The 18,890-nt window shown below is 36.7% G+C and overlaps 1 protein-coding gene across 7 annotated transcripts in view; it reads right to left on the reverse strand.

Moving 5' to 3' along the window:
• Positions 1 to 18,890, reverse strand: part of sox5 (SRY-box transcription factor 5) — a 330,663-nt gene that overhangs the window by 116,359 nt on the left and 195,414 nt on the right. For 2 of the 7 annotated variants that reach the window (XM_015352122.2, XM_015352121.2), the window contains one exon: positions 192 to 423. In XM_015352122.2, coding sequence (XP_015207608.1) covers positions 192 to 422 — 231 coding nt within the window. In that variant the 5' untranslated portion in view covers position 423. Of the gene's footprint in view, positions 1 to 191; positions 424 to 12,054; positions 12,114 to 13,117; positions 13,538 to 14,062; positions 14,296 to 18,890 lie in introns of those variants that run through there. The other 5 variants (XM_015352125.2, XM_015352119.2, XM_006633160.3 and 2 more) reach the window with 5 other exon arrangements.

Genomic DNA, 18,890 nt, shown 5'->3' on the forward strand with positions numbered 1-18,890 from the left:
TGAGAAAGCACAATTAGATTCTGCGTACTATGGAAATTTCCATAGTGGTCCTTACTGGGCAATTTCATCTATATTGAAATGGATTAAAAAAAAAAGATAATTTGTTCGTTTGTGAACATCGTTCGAAAATCAAGTGATATAACAAAAGAGGTAAAATTAACCCGCTATCCGTCCCCTAGAAATACTCCTACCATTGAGTTGTGGAGAGATGGAGGACTGTCAAGGCCTACACTCTCTCTGGCCAGAGAGTTGGGTGACTGAAACTCTTCTGAGTGAAGCTTGGTGGTGTAACTGGAGTTCAGGGGTAAGTGAATGACAGGGTGCCCATCACTTTCCTCATCTTCCAATTTCTGTCTGCTTGTCGCCATGACTACCTCTCCATCTGTTCCCCCATATGGAGAGGCTGGTCGCTTGGAAGACATCCTGGAAACAAAAAAAAAAGGGGGGGGGGGGAGTATGAAATATCGACATTCTCGTATTGTGACCAATGCATTATAGTGCCATTGTAGTAAGAGGGCCTTTGTGCATCGGCACAGCTGAGAAACCAATCCCAAACACACTGTAGATGAAACTGCATCCTGGATGAAAGCTAAGCAAGGGTGTGCAAAGCAAAAAAATAGACCACGATGGCCCACAGCAACACAACATCAAATATCTAACGTGATGCCTAACTATGAAAAAGGTATTTATCTGCTTCCCTGCCATTTTCATTTTTAATTCTCTTTGGGTTTTTCATGAAACAAAATCTTTTCATCCCTGTTGCACTTTTTTGTCTGTGTCCTTGCGCCCTCATTTGCACTATTTTATAGTGCAAAACAAGACAAAGTTTGAGCAGTCTTTTTATTTTAGTTTTCAGAGTTGGTAACATCTTACTTTCAGCTTCGTCTAGTATTTAAAAGGTACTTCCTTGCAGGAAAAAGAGGGCTGGAGTCACCAATTGTACTGCAGCTGGCCAGTGCAGGCTCAGAGTACTAGAATGAATCAACAGAAAAAGTGCATGGTGCACATACACTTATGTCTATCTGAAAATAAAAAAAAGTATTATTATCAGTAGTAGAATAAACAACATTATTTTTTCGGTTTTGGCAATCAAAACCCCCATATTTGCTCCAAAATTAGGAAAAGAAAGAACACACTTTTATCAAGAACTCTGAATGGAATCCAGCCCGAGTATAACTGACAAACAGAGGGCTATTTCAGAGGAGGAATGTTTACATAAATGTGCTGTGGATGACAAATGAAGATCATGAGCAAAACTCCATCTTTTGTACCAGGCATATCAAAGATATTCAGCGTAAAGGTCAATAATGCATTCACTTGCGGGTCTAACATATTAACATATAATGTAGTAACATATTACACGAACATATTTAATCTTGTCTTCCACTTCAAAGTGCCTGGGTAAGTGTCCCTCAGCCTTGAAGCTATTGCCACTATCACCCTTGGAACTATGTATCTTTCCCACTTATAAACAAACACAAAGAATTAAAACAGCCATGCTGTGCAGCTACTGTACCTCCCTGCACATTTCTCACAAAGAAACAGCTTTTGCCTGGCTGTGCTGCACAGATCTGGTAGCTTGCATAACAACTTATGGAATGCATAGAGGTAAAGTTCAAAGGTTTTGCTGGGGGAAAGGGAACATCTTGATTGGATATTACTTTATTATTCCAATAACCATAATAGGACTTTGGAGATAAGCCAATTGTGTCTATAAAAAAAACTTTGTATCATCTGTGCTATAAAAGGGTATATAAACAATCTTTTAATATGAGATTGTTTTATTTGTATTAAAATTAAATGCCACCGTACACGATGCACTTTAATTATAACAGCAAGAACTTCTCAGAGCTTGCCATGTCACTTCGCTACTAATGAGGACAGACTTTTTACAAGGAACTGAAACTCCCTGTTAAATGTGGCAACATTTTGACCCTGAAAGCCTTCTCTGATGTCTGATTTGAAATGCCTGTTTTCTTTCTTCAGTGCTTCAGTATTTCGATCTTTCTGCAGTGTTTATGAAGCCTTGTATAGTGACAAGCGAGAACTTTCCTATAAAAATTAGCCTGTATCTACTCCGGGTGCCTACAATGCCTGTCCTTGGCTCTTCCTTTTATTCAAAGCTAGTGTGATCTGATTGTCTTCCTCCAGAGGGTGATCTCTGGGAATGCCAGATCAATGCCAACATGATGATCTCCAAATTTATGTTGAAAAAACATACCTAAATGTTCACATGGGAGCGTCGCTGTCTTTTTGCTGTCGGCAAAAACAATATCTCATATTTTTACATTATTATTGAGCTGTAATGGGAGATCATTATTAATTTGTAAAAAGAGATGCTTTCAGGGTTTTTATTTGGTCTACTACACTGACATTCACATACGGAATATGATTTACTGTGGCCTGTTCTTATTAACATTAGATTTGTCGTTAAAGCAGCAAAGCCAATATTTAATAATTAAATAGAAAAGTTAGATATGCAAGGAAAGCGCAAAGACAAAAATTTTAAAAGCACTATTTAAGTATTGAAGAAAGAAATCACAGCTAAATCAGAGTGAAATACAGCTCATGATTCAACAGAAATGTTAAACACTGTACGCTGATCCTATCCTTCCTGAACACCTAATACCCCAACTTCCATGCCATGGTTTACTGCTTTTGTGCGATACTCTAAAGAAATTAAAAGCGACCCTTTTGCGGTGCTATTTAGGTGCCCAAACACAATAAGGACATTTTATTCAAAGATTCGTGTTTTTTTTCCACTCCGTGGAAACACTCCGTGGGGTCTGTCTGCTCGTTGGTCTGTTGCTTCACACTTACCAATAAAAGGGGAAAAAAAAAGCTCCAAAGAAAATCCAGCTGTATAAACTGTTGTCCTCAAAGAGTGCCAGCAGCGTGCTTACAAGCACACTGAGAGGGAAGGAGAGAAGCCTTCGTGCTACAAGGTAGGCCCCAGCTCTGTTTGTTTATTTTACCTCCATTCATTCTCACATACTGGAACCTTTTGTTACCACCCTCCCCCCCGAAAACACACACACACCCAACCTCCAGCCACACCTATCTGTCCGGATGTCAGTCACTGCAGTGACACAGGGGCTTTGTATCAACAAATCAGTGACTTTCCCAAGGGCGCGCGCTTATTTTCCAAACTAAATGGGATTTTTGAAAACCCGCTATGATCCGAGTCATTACTTCTTAACGGGAATAGGCACCCGTGTCTGTTTTTCTCTGCTGACCCGGGGGGGAAGCCGTTTTTGCGCAGGACCCGAATATACGCCCTATCATTCCAAATAAGTTCCATACAGGGTGAAATTGCCATTCTACCTCCTAAAATGTCCCTTTCTTTTCTCCTTAAAGAAACGTTAAAAAGAAAAACAGCCGAAATATTACCCTATTCCACAAACTGAAATGTGACTCAGTTCTGCCTTGTATTATTATTTTTTTTTGAACAAAGGCTGTTTTGTGCCTTGGGGGTCCCACTGCTCACTTCCCTGATACTTGTTTGACAATCTCACTTCAATCTGAGCTATCAAATATTAACACAGCTGAAAGATGTTTGGCACATTGGCTCAGCACATGGGTACCCCAGGGTGTTGCTGCTCAGCGGCATCAGGAGGTCAAGATTCAGCTTCGCACACTGCCCAGTAGCAGATGAGCGGGGTTGCAATACCCTGATTGCTTCTTTCAAGGTGCTGCATCCTTTTTAGGCAAGAATGTAGCGGAGATTGAGAGAGCAGAGAGGAAGAAAGATCATTTCTGATCCACTCATGTCATGTGAATTTCCTAACTGATCACGAATACTCCGCTGACAGCTTCTAACTTCAGGTACCAGCACTAGCCAGGCCAGTTTGCTTAGCGTGGCAGTGAGGGGGTGAGCAGAAAGGCCATTTCTTTTCCATGTTCATGCTGCCCTTTTAAAAAAGAGCTAGTGATTTAAAGCAGCCCCTCTCTTTCTTACTCCAGGTTTGCGTAGAACGTGAATCTGGATTTTTGGCAGAAAAAAAAAATGATGTGGGGTAAGATTGGATTTTATGACATAACGCTTGCACTTTATCAAAGTCCATTTCATGGGGAAGTTAAAACTGCAAACAAGAGGCACTGTCTTACACAAAGGATTGTGGGGGGCTGGAACAAAGTAACCAGCCTGATTGGAACCGATACCCTAACTTCTTTCAGGAAGAAAAAATAGTAACTGATCTTCATGCCAATTATCTACCAATATTAATTTTGAATCTTATATAAAGATAGAAGACCAAATAAGGATTTTTTTCCCATGCCTGCAGGGACTATAAATGCTGCACCTTAATAGGTTTATCTGTTAATAACAACACTGAACAGCCACGTATCGAATATTGCATCTACCATCTGAAAGAGTGAAACGTCTTTCTTAATGGCAATGAGGGTGGTGAATGAGGGCAGCGATCAGTTTTATAAACTATTAGATCTCAGCTCTGGTTTCTGTTCAGATCTGTTTTGATGTATTCTATTAAAAAAAAAACACAATTAAAAAATATAATGGATGTTAAGTGACTTAAAGCTTTAATCCTACCTTTGAGTGATGTAATTATCTGTTTTTACTGCAAGTAGTTTTCATTGCTTAATTTAAAGTCTTGATTGGTTAAATTAGATGGTAATCAACCTATTGATCACAATGCAGCACTATGATAGTGTACTAAGGATGGTCATTTCTGAATCAAGACAAAGCTATTTAATCAATCTTGTGGCAGTTCATTACTGAACACAAATCTAAAAGCTTCTATTTGACAACTCCCTCTCTCAGTTCTATTATTTCACATAGAATCCCTTTGTTTACACACAAATAAATAACTACCATCACAAGTGAAAAGCAGAAAATGTAGGCTCCTTAAGGGACATTTAAACAAACCTTGTTTATTGATTTATATACTATTGAGTTCCTCTAGTCTTGAATTGAACACATAGATAAATATCAACAAAATTGTACAAAACCTCATGAAGAATAACATAATTCAATTCTTACATATTGAACCCTGTCACACTCTACTCTTCTTTGTTTGTTATACACGTTTGGCTGAATGTAAATCCACAAATTCTTCCATTTTCTAACCACTTTATCTGGCACAGAGTCACGGGGGAGCCCGAACCTGTTCCAGCAATCAACAGGCACAAGGCAGGATACACCCTGGATGGGATGCCAGTCCATTGCAGAGCACACACAGACACAAACACACACACGGACTCACACAGGGCCAATTTTTCCAGAAGCCAATTCCACCAGTATGTCATTTGGACATGCAGATAGTTTTATTTTTGCCCCCATAAAAACCAATATCACCATTACAAGTAGTTAAAGCATCCCAAAACTTTGTATATCAGCATCCAGTGATAAGACAGCAAAAAGTAATAATGCCAGCAATTACAATAATGTAGAGAATGGGTTAATATTACCTTTATCAGAAAGAGAAATCCATTTCACTTCTGTTAAATGGTCCACTGTTTATACCAAAAAACAGCCAAAGCTTCTCACCATGTGAGTTGTCGGAAACATTTCACAGCTTTGCTTGAGCAATAAAATCTGTACTTTCTTCCACCCCTTTGAAGTATAATTACTATACAATTTTGAATCCCTGGGGTTAGGAGGGGTTATATCAGCAATTTATTTAAAGTTGGCAGACCTGTCTTGGTGGATAGCCTACATAAAACATTTAAGGCATGTAGTGATGTACAGATAAAAAAGAAGCTTTTTATTAAGTCAATAAATTGGCAGCAAGGATGGTCTCCAAGGTCATAATTAGCAGCCATTAGCATAATTTTACTCTGTCCTGCTATAGCTATAACAAACCTAGAAACGCCAAACAATCCACATACATAGCTGAACAGTAAATAAAATCTAGCGCTGCTTGCCGTGTAGTTGAACTCCAGAATAGTTTATTTTAATCTTAAAACTATCTACAAGGCCATTTTCGCTGTAGAGTTTTGTCTTATACTTAAATCTGATTATTTGTGCATGAATATCAAATAGGTACTGTACATTACTGTTAAGTGAGTAATCTGCCAGATATCTCGCTGTTTTACTTTATCCCAAATGTTTTATCTAATGTGCATTTTAAAGCCAGCTTCAGAGCGAGGGTATTACTGCACATTAAGGCACATTATAGAGTGCATGCCCTACGTATTTACTTCACATATTTCAAAAGAAACCCCCAGAACATATTATAGTATTACTCAAAATACTGACCAGAAGCAAAAAAAAAGTGCACAGAACTGTTAGAAAAAAATAAACAATTAACAAAACAGCATTAAAAAGGTCAAAATCAGATAAGAGAAACGAATTTGGTCTGAGAAAAGAAGTACTTTTCTCTCAAACAACTACATAACATAACTGTATCTTGATGTATTAAATAGTAATTATAATTGTCGGTTAGAACAGAAATTAAGAATTGTTCCTATGAAGGCAAACGTTTACATAAAATACATAATTTTCTCCCTCCTTAGCAATTTCAAGCATTTCCCTTTAATCAGGTAAAATCAAAGAAATCTAATATATACAGAATGTGATTCTGCAGACAAAAATAGTTTTAACACCAGAGGTTTTTTGTCTTATACAGAAGCAGTAAAGGGAACATTCTCAAAGTGACTGTTGTCTGTTCTATAGTTCTGCTCTGCTAACACCCTGGATAACGAAATTGTTATTAAATGTAAGAATAGTACTTGAAAAAAATGCAAAAATAGTGTTTTTTACTCATAATTGTACAGTATTTGATGTGAGGCTATAAGAACTCAATCATTGCCCTTACAGTACTTCGAATGAAACACGGTATGTTATTTAAGCCCCTGATGCACTAAGAACTGAGTTCAAAAATCTAAAACCTCACAACATTTACATTTACAAAGACATCTTGAGGAAACATAAAAGCAAACATTCTTACTACAATATCATTGTTCACCTTCGTCATCGCATCCTCTCACGGCAGAAATTATTTAAAGACAGTACAGATTAATTTACTGGAATAAAACGAGCATAATAGGTTTCAATTTCTGCAAAGCGACTAAAGTTGGTAACCTATTTCTGTAAGATCGTCCATATTAGTTCCATTCTGCGGGTAATTTCTTTAGAAGTGTTGGATTGTGGAAATATTGGTTTTGGGATGCCTGATTATATCAGAACGGATCCAAAAATAAAATGAAAATACTTCCAGTAGGTGGTACCAGAATGTATACATTAAAATATTTAATGTGTTTAAAATGGAAATAGTTTAACTGAGGTGATTAGTTTACTTAAGTGCCTTTCTTCCTCACTTTAATTCAGGAGAAATTCCACAAAATGACTAGCAAAAGAAAAAAGAACTGCATTTACTTCTTATTGTACAAGGCATAATTTTCTGACTTGCATTCCTTAACAGAAGACATGGCCGTAACAACAAAGAGTCTATTTGATTAATAGATTTTTCTGTTAACCTTTCAATAGCTATTTATTAATCAATGATAGATTTAATATTTTTGTGCGCAGATGACAATCCTTTGATTATATCATTAGGAGCACGTGGCTTTTGATAGAAGTGACTTTACTCAACCGAAATTACTTACTTGGGATTGTTTGTAGCTAGAATTTATAAAAAACCCCACTGCTGTTCGTTCTAGATCTGTAACATGCAGGTAAGTCCAGGTACACTGACCTTAAACCCTTTACAGCTCAACAGCCACTAGACAAGCAGGCTTTGCACATAAATTATCAGCCCCTTCCTTTACACTGAGCTTTGAACAGAAGTCATTCTGACACGCTAGAGGTGTTACCAGTCCACTCCCTTTTGTTTGTCACCACATTCTTTTACAAGATCTCTCTATGTTTCCAAGTTGTTAAAAGCAACACTTCTTGACATAATAGATCCGAAACCTGAGTTTTTTTTATTTAAAAAATGAACAAAAACTAATTAGAGGAGAGAAAAATCTGTCATGCACATCTACCCCCCTACTTTGCCACCCCCCTCCCAATCCCTCCCTGCCTCCTGACAAAATAACCCCAAACATCTAGAGCAAAAGACAAAAGAAAAAAGCCACCACAAGAGTTATATTACAGATGGCAGTCATGAGCAGCAAACCAATATATGGGCAATTAAAGTGAATTAAAGGAATGAAAATCCCACTAACCACCGGCACCTTTATTTTCTGCCTTGATAATAAAACCCCTAACCCCATCCAGCCCTGGATCTCCTTAAGACAGACCAAAGCAATCCTTGTGTTCCCCCCCTCAAAGCCTGAGGTTGCCAACAAAGCTTCCTGTCCAACTTCCCCACAAAAGGCAAGAACAAAGTGCCTAATGTCACGCTGGCATCAATTATCAATAGAACATGAAGGAGGTGCGCACACACAGGAAGATGAGGAATGTAATGCCTCTATTAGAGATGCAGTGTCTTCACTGATGGAAAACACAGAAGGTATCAACAAGTTCAGAATGTCCCCAGAAGCACAGCAGTCGGCAACTAACAACATTTTTCTTTTTTTTTCTACTTCAGAGCAGAATTTTACCAACTTGTGAAACAAAGTCAGTTTGGTATGGACAGCATTTTAGTCATCACTTGCTGCACAGTCTACATAGCTTCCTTTATTATTATTATTATTATTATTATTATTATTATGTTTTAGTGGTTGAGTCACTACACGCTATTATTTTCAGTGATATGCTCCATGTAAAGATTTAGAGTGAATAAGAAGAAATACTGCAATATGTTTTGGTTATCTTTAGGCAACTAGGCTGTTTCATTTCAAACACACTAGCCTCAGTATAATTAAAGGAATTTGATGGTTTTCAATTAAATTAAAAGGTTTTCATATGGTCATGTGAGAAAGATGCAGAACACCTTCACTCCAAACAAATTGACCATTCAGCCAATAAAAACAGATTTGTCAATATGTAAAGGCTAAATTGGTCTTTTATTTCATTCTGCATTGATGTATCTGTAATAATCTCATCTGAAGTAATTTGACATCCGGCTTCAAAGAACATTTTCAAATGTCATATGAACAAATATGACAATAATAATAACAATATATTGGATTTTCGTAAGCTCAATACAGCCCATAGTAAGGATAATACCCTTTAATTGACGGAGTAGACAGTAAAATAATAAATTATTACTATTTTAAATAGTGAAATAAATGGAATTTACCTGCAGGAAATATGTACTGAGAGGCATTAAAAATGCAAAACATGCTATTGTTTCCAATACTAATTGATTGCTTTTTTTCAGAAGAAGTAATTATCAGACAGAATGAACGATTTATTTATGGTAGTTTACTTTTATTTTTTTTCTTACATAACCCTCCTCTTTCTTCTTTAGCTCAGATGCTAAGAATTCAGCGGACGCAAGGTCATGAAATACCGGAGCCAACAGCTCATCAATAACTGGTTGTATTTGTAGCTCTGAAGCCTAGTCTTCACTGCATTTCAAACTGTGCTATAAAGGCAATCACAGATGATGCTGAGTTTTGCTCAATGCTCTGAAATAGCATGGCACATGCACATTCTATTGGGGATACTCCTCAGTGTTCTTTAACAGAGGGTCATTCAAAGCTGCCAGCAGCTCACTGTCCATCTAATGTACACAGCTGTCTTAGACCATATCTGCATCTGCACTGTTATAAATGATACCTGACTTGGATCAGGCTTTTCCTCTCCTTTGAAAAATGTACCCGTACCACCTACGACGTAGCACTGGAAAAGTCGACAGGAGAACAGTACTTTTGAATCTCATCTATTGATAACTGGTAAAACTTCAATTTTCAGTAGAATTTACCAAGGAATGAGACTCGCTACTGTATTTATCAAGTCCATTTATCAAGAAACAACTTCTACATTGTATGAATAAAATACTACATGCATCCAGAATATTGGTTTAAAATTAACTGCTCAACATATCTGTAAAGAAGGTAAAGTGATATTAAGGGACAACATTTTAGAACTGTTCTGTCAAGTGTAAAAAGTACTGTATGTTGTAACCACTCGACTAACCTATATATTCTCTCTCAAGTTAAGACACCATCACAGAGTTTTGAGAATTTTCTCTTTTTTTTTCAGATGAAGATTCAGAAGTGTTGCATATCGTGTTTAAAACTATTTCCCTTGGTGGAAGTTTAGAAACCACTTTTGTTTTAGGCAAAGAAAGCTTTAACCAAGCCAAATTCAAAAGGCGTAAACTCCAAAGCTTTTAGGAGTTTTTTCAAAGAAGATATTTGCAAATATTTGAAAGGCACACTGGAAGACTGGAATAAAACACTGGAATAAAAGCAGAATAGGAATTTACCCTCCAACTTTAGCCTTCAAGCATTCCAGCCTCAAAACAAATCTAAACAACTGTTGGTGCCTTATTGGTCAGTGGCCTGGTCAGGTGACAACACTAGGGAGGTCTAGATGGGGGGACAATTTAGCATTCTGCTCTGGTATTCTTCTTTCTTTTTTTTAACATGGAGACACGGTTATCAACTCGCTCTCAAGAGCTAACAATATGGGTGAGACAATGAGGCAGTTTGTTGCAAATAGGCACAGCAAATGACGCATTCAGAAATTCACTGGGAAAAAAGGAGATAACAGAGTTCACTCTCCATCAGTGCTCAGGCAACTGAGACCAAAAACAGTTTAATAACACAAGAGCCTGACGGATAGTTTACCATTTAAATGGGGAAGGACAAATGGCTAAGTGTTAAAGTGTCACAGAAGTTCCCCCTCCCTGTACTATCACCAACCCAAAGGAATCTGTCAATTTTTCACATTCAAAATCAATCCCTTTCTACTCTGTAAGACTCTGTAAGAGCATTTTTTTAAGTTGAATGAGTGTTCTTTTGAAAAAAATAAGCTCTACTGTAAAACAAGCTGAACACTCCATGTGACTGTCATAGCTTCAAGTCAGAAACATATGCGATCACTCAGAGCAAAAGTAATGAAAAGGGGATTGTTTCCTATTAATATATCAATAAATTCTTCAACAATTATCTTTAACTGCCAGGATAAAAGAGACTTTTATTTGCTTTTGTAACATATTACCTGTACCCTTTGATTTATTTTTGTTTAGACAAAGGTTCGGAAACCGTTAATGTAGCTAAAGTTCAACCGTCTTTCATCATCATATTTTCAATGCAAATGCAAACACTACACACACACAGTTAATTGTTAAGGAAAATTTAAATGGATGCAAATCACTGCAAACCTAAAGTTGACTTTTCATAAATGGGTATTTTTTCAATTCAATTTTGTTTTCTAGAGCATAAAAAAGCATGGTACAATTAAGTATGAATTAGCCAGATCCTATTATATATATGTGTGTCTACTTTGCACCACGATTGCTTAGGATAGTTTAAGACAATACTTCACATTACTAATTATACTCAGAGCTCTGTCACATTCACAACCCATAACATTCATAACCCATGAGAACCTTTTGAATTTCTGTTATCTCTCTCACAGTATTTTTTATACATTTATTGACAGTTACATGAGCAAACACAATTTAAATATGCCCAAATATGTAAATACATTTTTGTCAAACATTTTCACACAATGGAGCGAATAAGAGGTTAGCCCTCACTATCACTGGCATGCGTGCACCTGACATTTGTTCTACTGCAAGAAAAGTTACTGCTAACAGATTGTTTTCCAGATTTCCGTTTGATTTTACACGAGTATGCGGTGCTATCACTTTTTTTAGTATCTTTGCAACACAGCATACTATGTATCCAATAAGAATGAAACAAAAAATGCTTTCCTTCAATACTGATGTTAATTCAAACAAAAGATCGAGGTCTATGCTAACAAACATAAAAAAGCACAGCGGGGTAACAGGAACTTCTAAAACCAAATGTGAAATTCTTAATAAGCTGTTGCTTTAAAAAGAAATATTTTAAGCATTGTAAAAATTAAGTTACATAGCTAAAATAGCAGTTCATAAATCAATGAAAATATTTCCAGCAGAATCACTCTAAACGGTCATTCTAACTAAAAAGACAATCTTTCACTCAATGAAATTAAATCTGTATTCACTCATAAATTAAAAGCAGTTTGCTATAGATAACCTGAAGACTTACAATTCTGTCAAAGCTGTCAACATAAGGTCTGCTTTAGTCAGGATGGTACGAACTCTGGAACTCCACAGTACTACTGTCCGAGAAACTGCTTGAAAACTAATAGACCATATTACTAGAAAGCAGAGTTTTAACTATCCGCTTACTAATTCATTGTAATCCCTATATTTATCTCCATACATTCTGCCTATCTGAGTCTAATCCTTTAAATTTTTAATTCCAAATATCTGTTGTTATCTTTTTTTTCTCTTGCGGATAAATGCTTTATTAAGACACATTTAGTAAAATATAAATGTGTTCTTAATTCATGGATAAAACCATAATTCATCTCTGAACAAAAGATTTAGTCTCATCTGGTGAGATGTTAATTCAGAGGAAAGATAAAAGGTCATTTTTTTTTAGAAAAATGCTTGTGTAAAGTCAACACTTACAGCACATGGGCTTTCATATTTAATCTTTTTCACAGCACTAACACTGAAACATGCATCACAGTTTTCTGTCCCCAAGTCACACAGCAGTGTTGAAACACAGAAGTGAGAACACTAGTTATAATATGATGTAAAGTCACTCCAAAACATAAATAAATGGTTTAAAACATGTTGAGCAGTCTGACTTGCTTTTTATCCAAGTTTTCTCTTCAAACAATTTAAATATAATAACAAACACCTTTTATGTGCACATTTCAGAATACACACTTTTATTCATCATCTCAGTGGAAAAGCAGAATTGTTCAGCAAAAACACAAAAGTTGACAAGCCTTGCCGATTGAAGGGACACACTGAGCCTGGGGTTATGCTTTAGGTTTGCAGAGAAACTGTCAGCATATGTGCCTCCTGTCAAACCAGAAAATACTTCTCCTTAAGCATTTTTATCCAATGACTTGACATCAAAACACATCTGAATGCTGGGAGCCAAGGTAGTTGACATTTACAACTTTGCTTAAGCAGTACATGTGCTCTAAAGGCTCCACTGTAAGCAAAAAAAGGAGCTTACTTCTGAGTATTTACTATAAATACAGTTGGACCTTGACAAACAAGAATCAACCCACTACCAAGTTTTAACTTACCTCTTAAACTCCTGAGGTAAATCAGGATCAGTAAGCATGCTGGAATATACTGCTTTTTCTCTGGGTTCCTTTCCACAACATGCAGTTCCGATAGTCTCCAAAGAAACCTGTCTATTGATCCTCTAACCTCTGAAACAACTGATTGTCTCTCTCCCTCTCTCTCTCCCTCTCCCTCTCCCTCTGCCTCTCTCTCTAAGCTGCTACTTCTTTGCAAGCCTCTTAAAGGGCCAGTGTTTAGCAATAAAACAACAACAGCGAAGCACCCGAACTACTAACCTCCACATCTACAGCTCGCTGCTGTGAAAACCTTTGACTATATTGTGCTGGATGCCCATCCACTCTCATTTGAGGCAATGTAGCCTGTTCTGTACATAGATACAGCAGTACTGCCCCCTTTCTTAAGATGAAATTCTTTATCCTGCTGCATGTATTCCTCTTAGTTCTTTACAAACTCTCAACTTCATCAGGCAATTCTTTAAGCATCAGTGTACCCTTATTACATTTAAACTCTCAAATCAGATTAAACTCTTCTTCCCTTGGTCCGCTAATGAGAAGAATACATTTAGTTATAAACTCTGTTTCAGATAGCTCCACCTCCCTTCCTGTTGCATTCTGATATTGGTGGCACCCAAAAAACTATATAAGGCAAAACAGGTTATCTTTTATGTTTTGTTGTCGTCTTTTTCAACATGCACATATATACACACACTTGCATGCATGCCCACACTTCTGTCTATACACAGGCAGTGGAAAAGAAAAAAGTCAAACAATTTTTTTTGGCAGCAGAGACCCCTTAACAGTGCCATTCACCACTAAGAGCTTGGAACCTGTATAGTATTAGAAAAAGCAATCGGGCATTGTTCTGTGGAAAGAAAAGCAACTGTGACAGATTGAAATATAGCAGCAGGCCCTCTCAAGGAAACCTGTAAACAACTTGTCACTCACCCTGTCAGTCTCTCTGTTAGCTCTTGCTGTTAGTCAAAGTGGAGCAAACTCGCTGGCAAAGAGAACTCCAAGACCTTAGACCAAAGCTCCATACAAGTGAACCACAGCGGAGAGAGAAATTGAAGCCAACATATCACACACACACACAAAAAAAAACAGCAGTCTCTTGTCTGAGACAGAAAACAAAAACATGAGCAGGAGGTAACCCCCCCTCTCTCTCCTCTGCCCTCCCTCCCACCTCTCTGTCTTTCTCTTAACTTATGATTCAACTTTGACCACTGATAAGGCAGAAGAGGCACATACTCAAACTGTTAAGTTCCTTCTAGTTGTGAGCATGCTCAGAACATAAAAAACCCATCACAATAGTCCCCCCATCAGTCTATCTTGATGGAAATCTAGGCAGGCAAGGAAGGTAATCAGGTAATGGTCCTTTGACATGAGATGATGGAGGCGCACACAGGGGGAGTCCCTCACTGCCCAGTGCACTAAGCATCTGGTCAAGAGTATCCACACACACAGAGGACTCTCCACACACTGCGGTCACATACACACACACACACAAAGCCACACTCACACTGACTGGCTATCCACTCCTACTGGGAGGGTTCAGTTTGCACAAAAGGCTACAGTATAGAGCCCGCCCTGAATAAAAAAAAAAAGGCTCCCATTGTTGTAGGTCAGTTGATTAGATTTTGCTGCAGAGAATTCCATGAGGAAATTCCCTTTAAAGCCAAAGTGATTAACTAAGGGGTCTATTCTAGGGAAAAATAAAAAAGCAGACAATGGTTCGATAGTGCTAAGAAAAGCAGTGTCCACCCAGGGCTAACACTAAAAAAATAGGAAAAACAGTTAAATTTGATAAATATAATGCCTACTATAAACATTCCGAGGTTCATAAGGAAAGAAAAAGAGTAGATAAGGATTTGATTTACTAGGTTGATAGAACATTACATAAATATTGTATTAAATCCATGTGGCTGTGAGATTAATGACTATTCAAGTGACAAGGTAATTGGGGCCAGACACACCTCTTTTAGATTTACAGGAGTTGGATGAAGCTCCTGGGGTAAAGAGAGAGGGTGCTGGATTCTGCAACTAAAATGAGGAAAGAAGCATGCTAGATCATATTATTTGCTTGTTTTATTGACATAGGGCATGCTTGGCTTTAGATGTTTCCCCTGGAGGAAATATCATACTTAGACTAAAGGAACTGGATCTTTTTAGCCTGGAGCAGGGGAGATTACATGGGGACTTAATTCAGGTATTCAAAACCATGAAAGGAACTGATCATGTCAGTTCAGGAGAGTCCTTCAAGATCACCAGCAACACAAGCCCACTGGGACACACATAGATATTTACATTTAGAACCATTCAAGACCAAAAAAGAAACACTATGGATTGTGGAAGTCTGGAACCATCTTCCAGGACATGCGTTTGAAGTTGATTCTTACATCCTTCAAGAAAGGAATTGATATAATTCTTAGAACAAGAAGCTACCAATAGACAAGATGGGCAAAATGGCACATTCTCATTTGTCATTTTCCAATTTTAATATACCATTCTTTGTGCCAAAATTAAGATTAAATTATTGACCAAACTTAATCTAAAAGGGAGATTTATTTTTTTAAAGGCCAGTTTTTAGTAGCCCATTTTTAATGACTTACTTTGAGTTTAAACCAATGTACCGTCAAACCTTCCTTTTAAAATAAATTTTGGAAAATGCTTAATCTAAGATTTAAGCATAACAGCATTCATCCATCCATTTTTTAACCACTTCATCCAATACAGGGTTATTGGGGAGACAGAGCCTTACCCAGCATGCAACAGGCACAAGGAGGGATGCACTCTGGGTGGGATGCCAGTCTACTGCAGGGCACACAAAGATAGACATGCATGCTGGCCAGTTTTCCCAGACGTCTTCTAGCCTACCAGTATGACTTTGGAAAGCGAGAGGACTTGTGAACAGGGGCAGAACACACAACCTCTACACAGATAGCAGCCTAGGAATAAAACCCAGGGCCCCAGAATGGTGAGTCAGCAGTGCTAACCATTGCTCCACTGTGCTGCCCTTGAACAACATTGCATAATGGAATTTAACGTGAGAATTAACATTGAGTCCATTTCATTCAGTAAATCCAGGCAATGAAAACTTACTTAGTTGCAGAAAAGGCAAATGCACTTCATTTGTTCACTACATATACACACATTTATTAATGCTATCATTTTTAAGTACACTGAAACTAATTCATCGTAGTGTGCAGCCACAGAAATTCCAGGTAAATTAACTTAGTTAAGACAGACATGCCACAAAGTCTGCAAGTCCATACATTTTCTCTTTAGTTGTACTGACAAATCATCTGTGAAATAAAACAATTTTCTAAAACCAAAACTGATCAAAGGAAAAACAAATATTTATCTATTCCATGTGGTTAATCAGTTGAAAACAAATATTATGTTCTTATCATATAAGAGAAAGACCAACTTACTATCTTTCCATGAATGGTCTACAGTTGCTAAATGGGCTGGCTATACAGCAAGTAATGGCAGAAGTCTGATAACATTGCATTGCAGAGATGGTACAAGAGCTATCATTTAGAAAAATATTACTATGTTTGTTAACCAGCAGCCTACATACACAGAAGAATCTTTAATGAGTAAAACAAAAGTAGCTTTAATGAAAACCGTGTACCATCTCATACAACCTATGAATGGCAAAGTGGAAAGGGGGCTTTCAAGAAACTGTAAGTCTGAGATTTTGTACAGTACATACTGTATGACCAGGCATGTTTTGCCTTTAACTGTATTGATTCTTCTTTTACTGTACATTAGGATTCAATGGACACTTAAGCAAAAGTTCAAGATTCACACTTTAATTTCATTAGTACCATAATCTTTAATACAGTATGTCACGCTTTAACTTGGCTATTGACTGGATAAGTAATAGGAGCACTGTGGAGTACTGGGGATATATATCATATACAAGTTTTCAGACAAATGAGTTACTCCAATTATTGACTGCGTTATTACATAAAGTGAGCTTGCGCTGAAGATTGTTTGGGAACTGAGAGATTCCATTGGCATGTTAGTGGTCAAAAACAATATCCATATCAAACATCAGAGCCCGAGCAGCCTCTTCAGTTTCCTGCACTTAAATCACAGCATGTTTGTAATTGGTCTGATAAAACTCCAGCTAGAATGCTCAGGAGAACATTAGAAAACATCAGTTGACACAAAATACTTTGCAATAAAACAAGTCAAGGTTTATGTTCACAGGCTGATACTGCTGAAAAAGATTAAATTAGCTATGGCAGAGTACACATTGCAGCAGAGTAAAAATATTTATCAATGCCTAAAGAACTACTGCACATGTATTTTGTTCTTAAGGCAAACGAACGTTAGAAAACAGCTTTGTAAGAAAAACATAAAAATATTTTTTTTGCCTCCAATAAAAATGATGTACAATAACCTATTTGAAACAGAAATACTACATTAAGTGTTTTTATAAATATACATATATAGCATATAAGGCAAATAAACATATTCTGTGAAACAAAGTGGTTATCAAGCTGTCATTTTCTGTGCTAGATAAATGGTTTTGTTTTCTACAAATTATTTTTACAGATATGCAGTTTATTAAAAAAAAATAGAATAGACTGCCTATGTTTGCAAAATAAAATAGTTGATTACAAAGGTCCTAAATATTCTTGAGTTTTATATAATCTAATTACCTTTCATTGTACATTGGCACAACAGCACCTTTAACAGTAATTTAAGATTCACGCTTTCATTTTTCAAACACTGTGATTATAAATGCATCACAATATAACTCATAATTAGAATGATAAAATAAATAAGAACAGCTGCATCTTTATTATTTCTGAATTCTTGAGGATGCCACAAAAGCCAATTACGCCACAGTGCTTGACCTTGTTTGTTTTGAGCAGACAAATTGTTTCTTCTCTTTATTAGTATTATTTATTAATTTTTCCTTTGCCTTTTTTGTACGTTTGCATGCATGTTTGTAATGAAGTGTTGATATTATGATAAAACTGCATGTTCAAAAAATATTATGTAGTCTGGATTAATTAATCAACTCTACAGCTTTGTACTTACATAAAAGGGGAATATATCTAACCCTTTATAAGACAGATAATATATCCGCTACTCTGTTAAACATTAGGTCAAAAACTTGAACAGAAGTTCATTAAGCCTGAGATACAGATATCTCTAGATACCAAAGTATCTGCTATTAATTTTTCTGCTATTAATTTTATTTTCCATGGTTTATTTTTTATCTATTCTTCAGTTTTTAAGACAATACTGAAAAGTCCCCAATAATTAAGGAACTACAGTATGTCTACAGTACAAATCTGCCAAGTCTTTCAAATCGCTTTTCAAAAAAGGATGTAGAAAAAGAATGTCCTTATAAATATGTAAAGAATCCAGGCCTATTTTATCCATTTTTTTACAAGTTAATTAGCATTATTCTGATATAAATTGTGTGTAGTTAAATATAAAAACAACCCTTAAAGTCAAGGACAGTTGAGAGGGATAAGGAGTGTCGATTGTTGTATTAAAAAAGAAGCAAAACTGAAAAAAAAAACTTCAGCTAGAAGTCTAGAAACACCACTGAGGATGAAACAAAAGCAGCTAGTTAGTGAAAAGGGAAGGGCATTGTTCTCCAAAGAGGTGCACATTTAGCTTTGCTCTTGAGATCGGAAAATTAATGAATTTTAAAAGCTGCTATTGATGATACATTGCTTTAATAAAATTACAGATAGAAAAAGAGTGAAAGCAGACTCCAAATAATGAAACAGAGATGCTAGCA

Source organism: Lepisosteus oculatus, chromosome 7 (genome assembly GCF_040954835.1).
Source record: "Lepisosteus oculatus isolate fLepOcu1 chromosome 7, fLepOcu1.hap2, whole genome shotgun sequence".
NCBI lineage: Eukaryota > Metazoa > Chordata > Actinopteri > Semionotiformes > Lepisosteidae > Lepisosteus > Lepisosteus oculatus.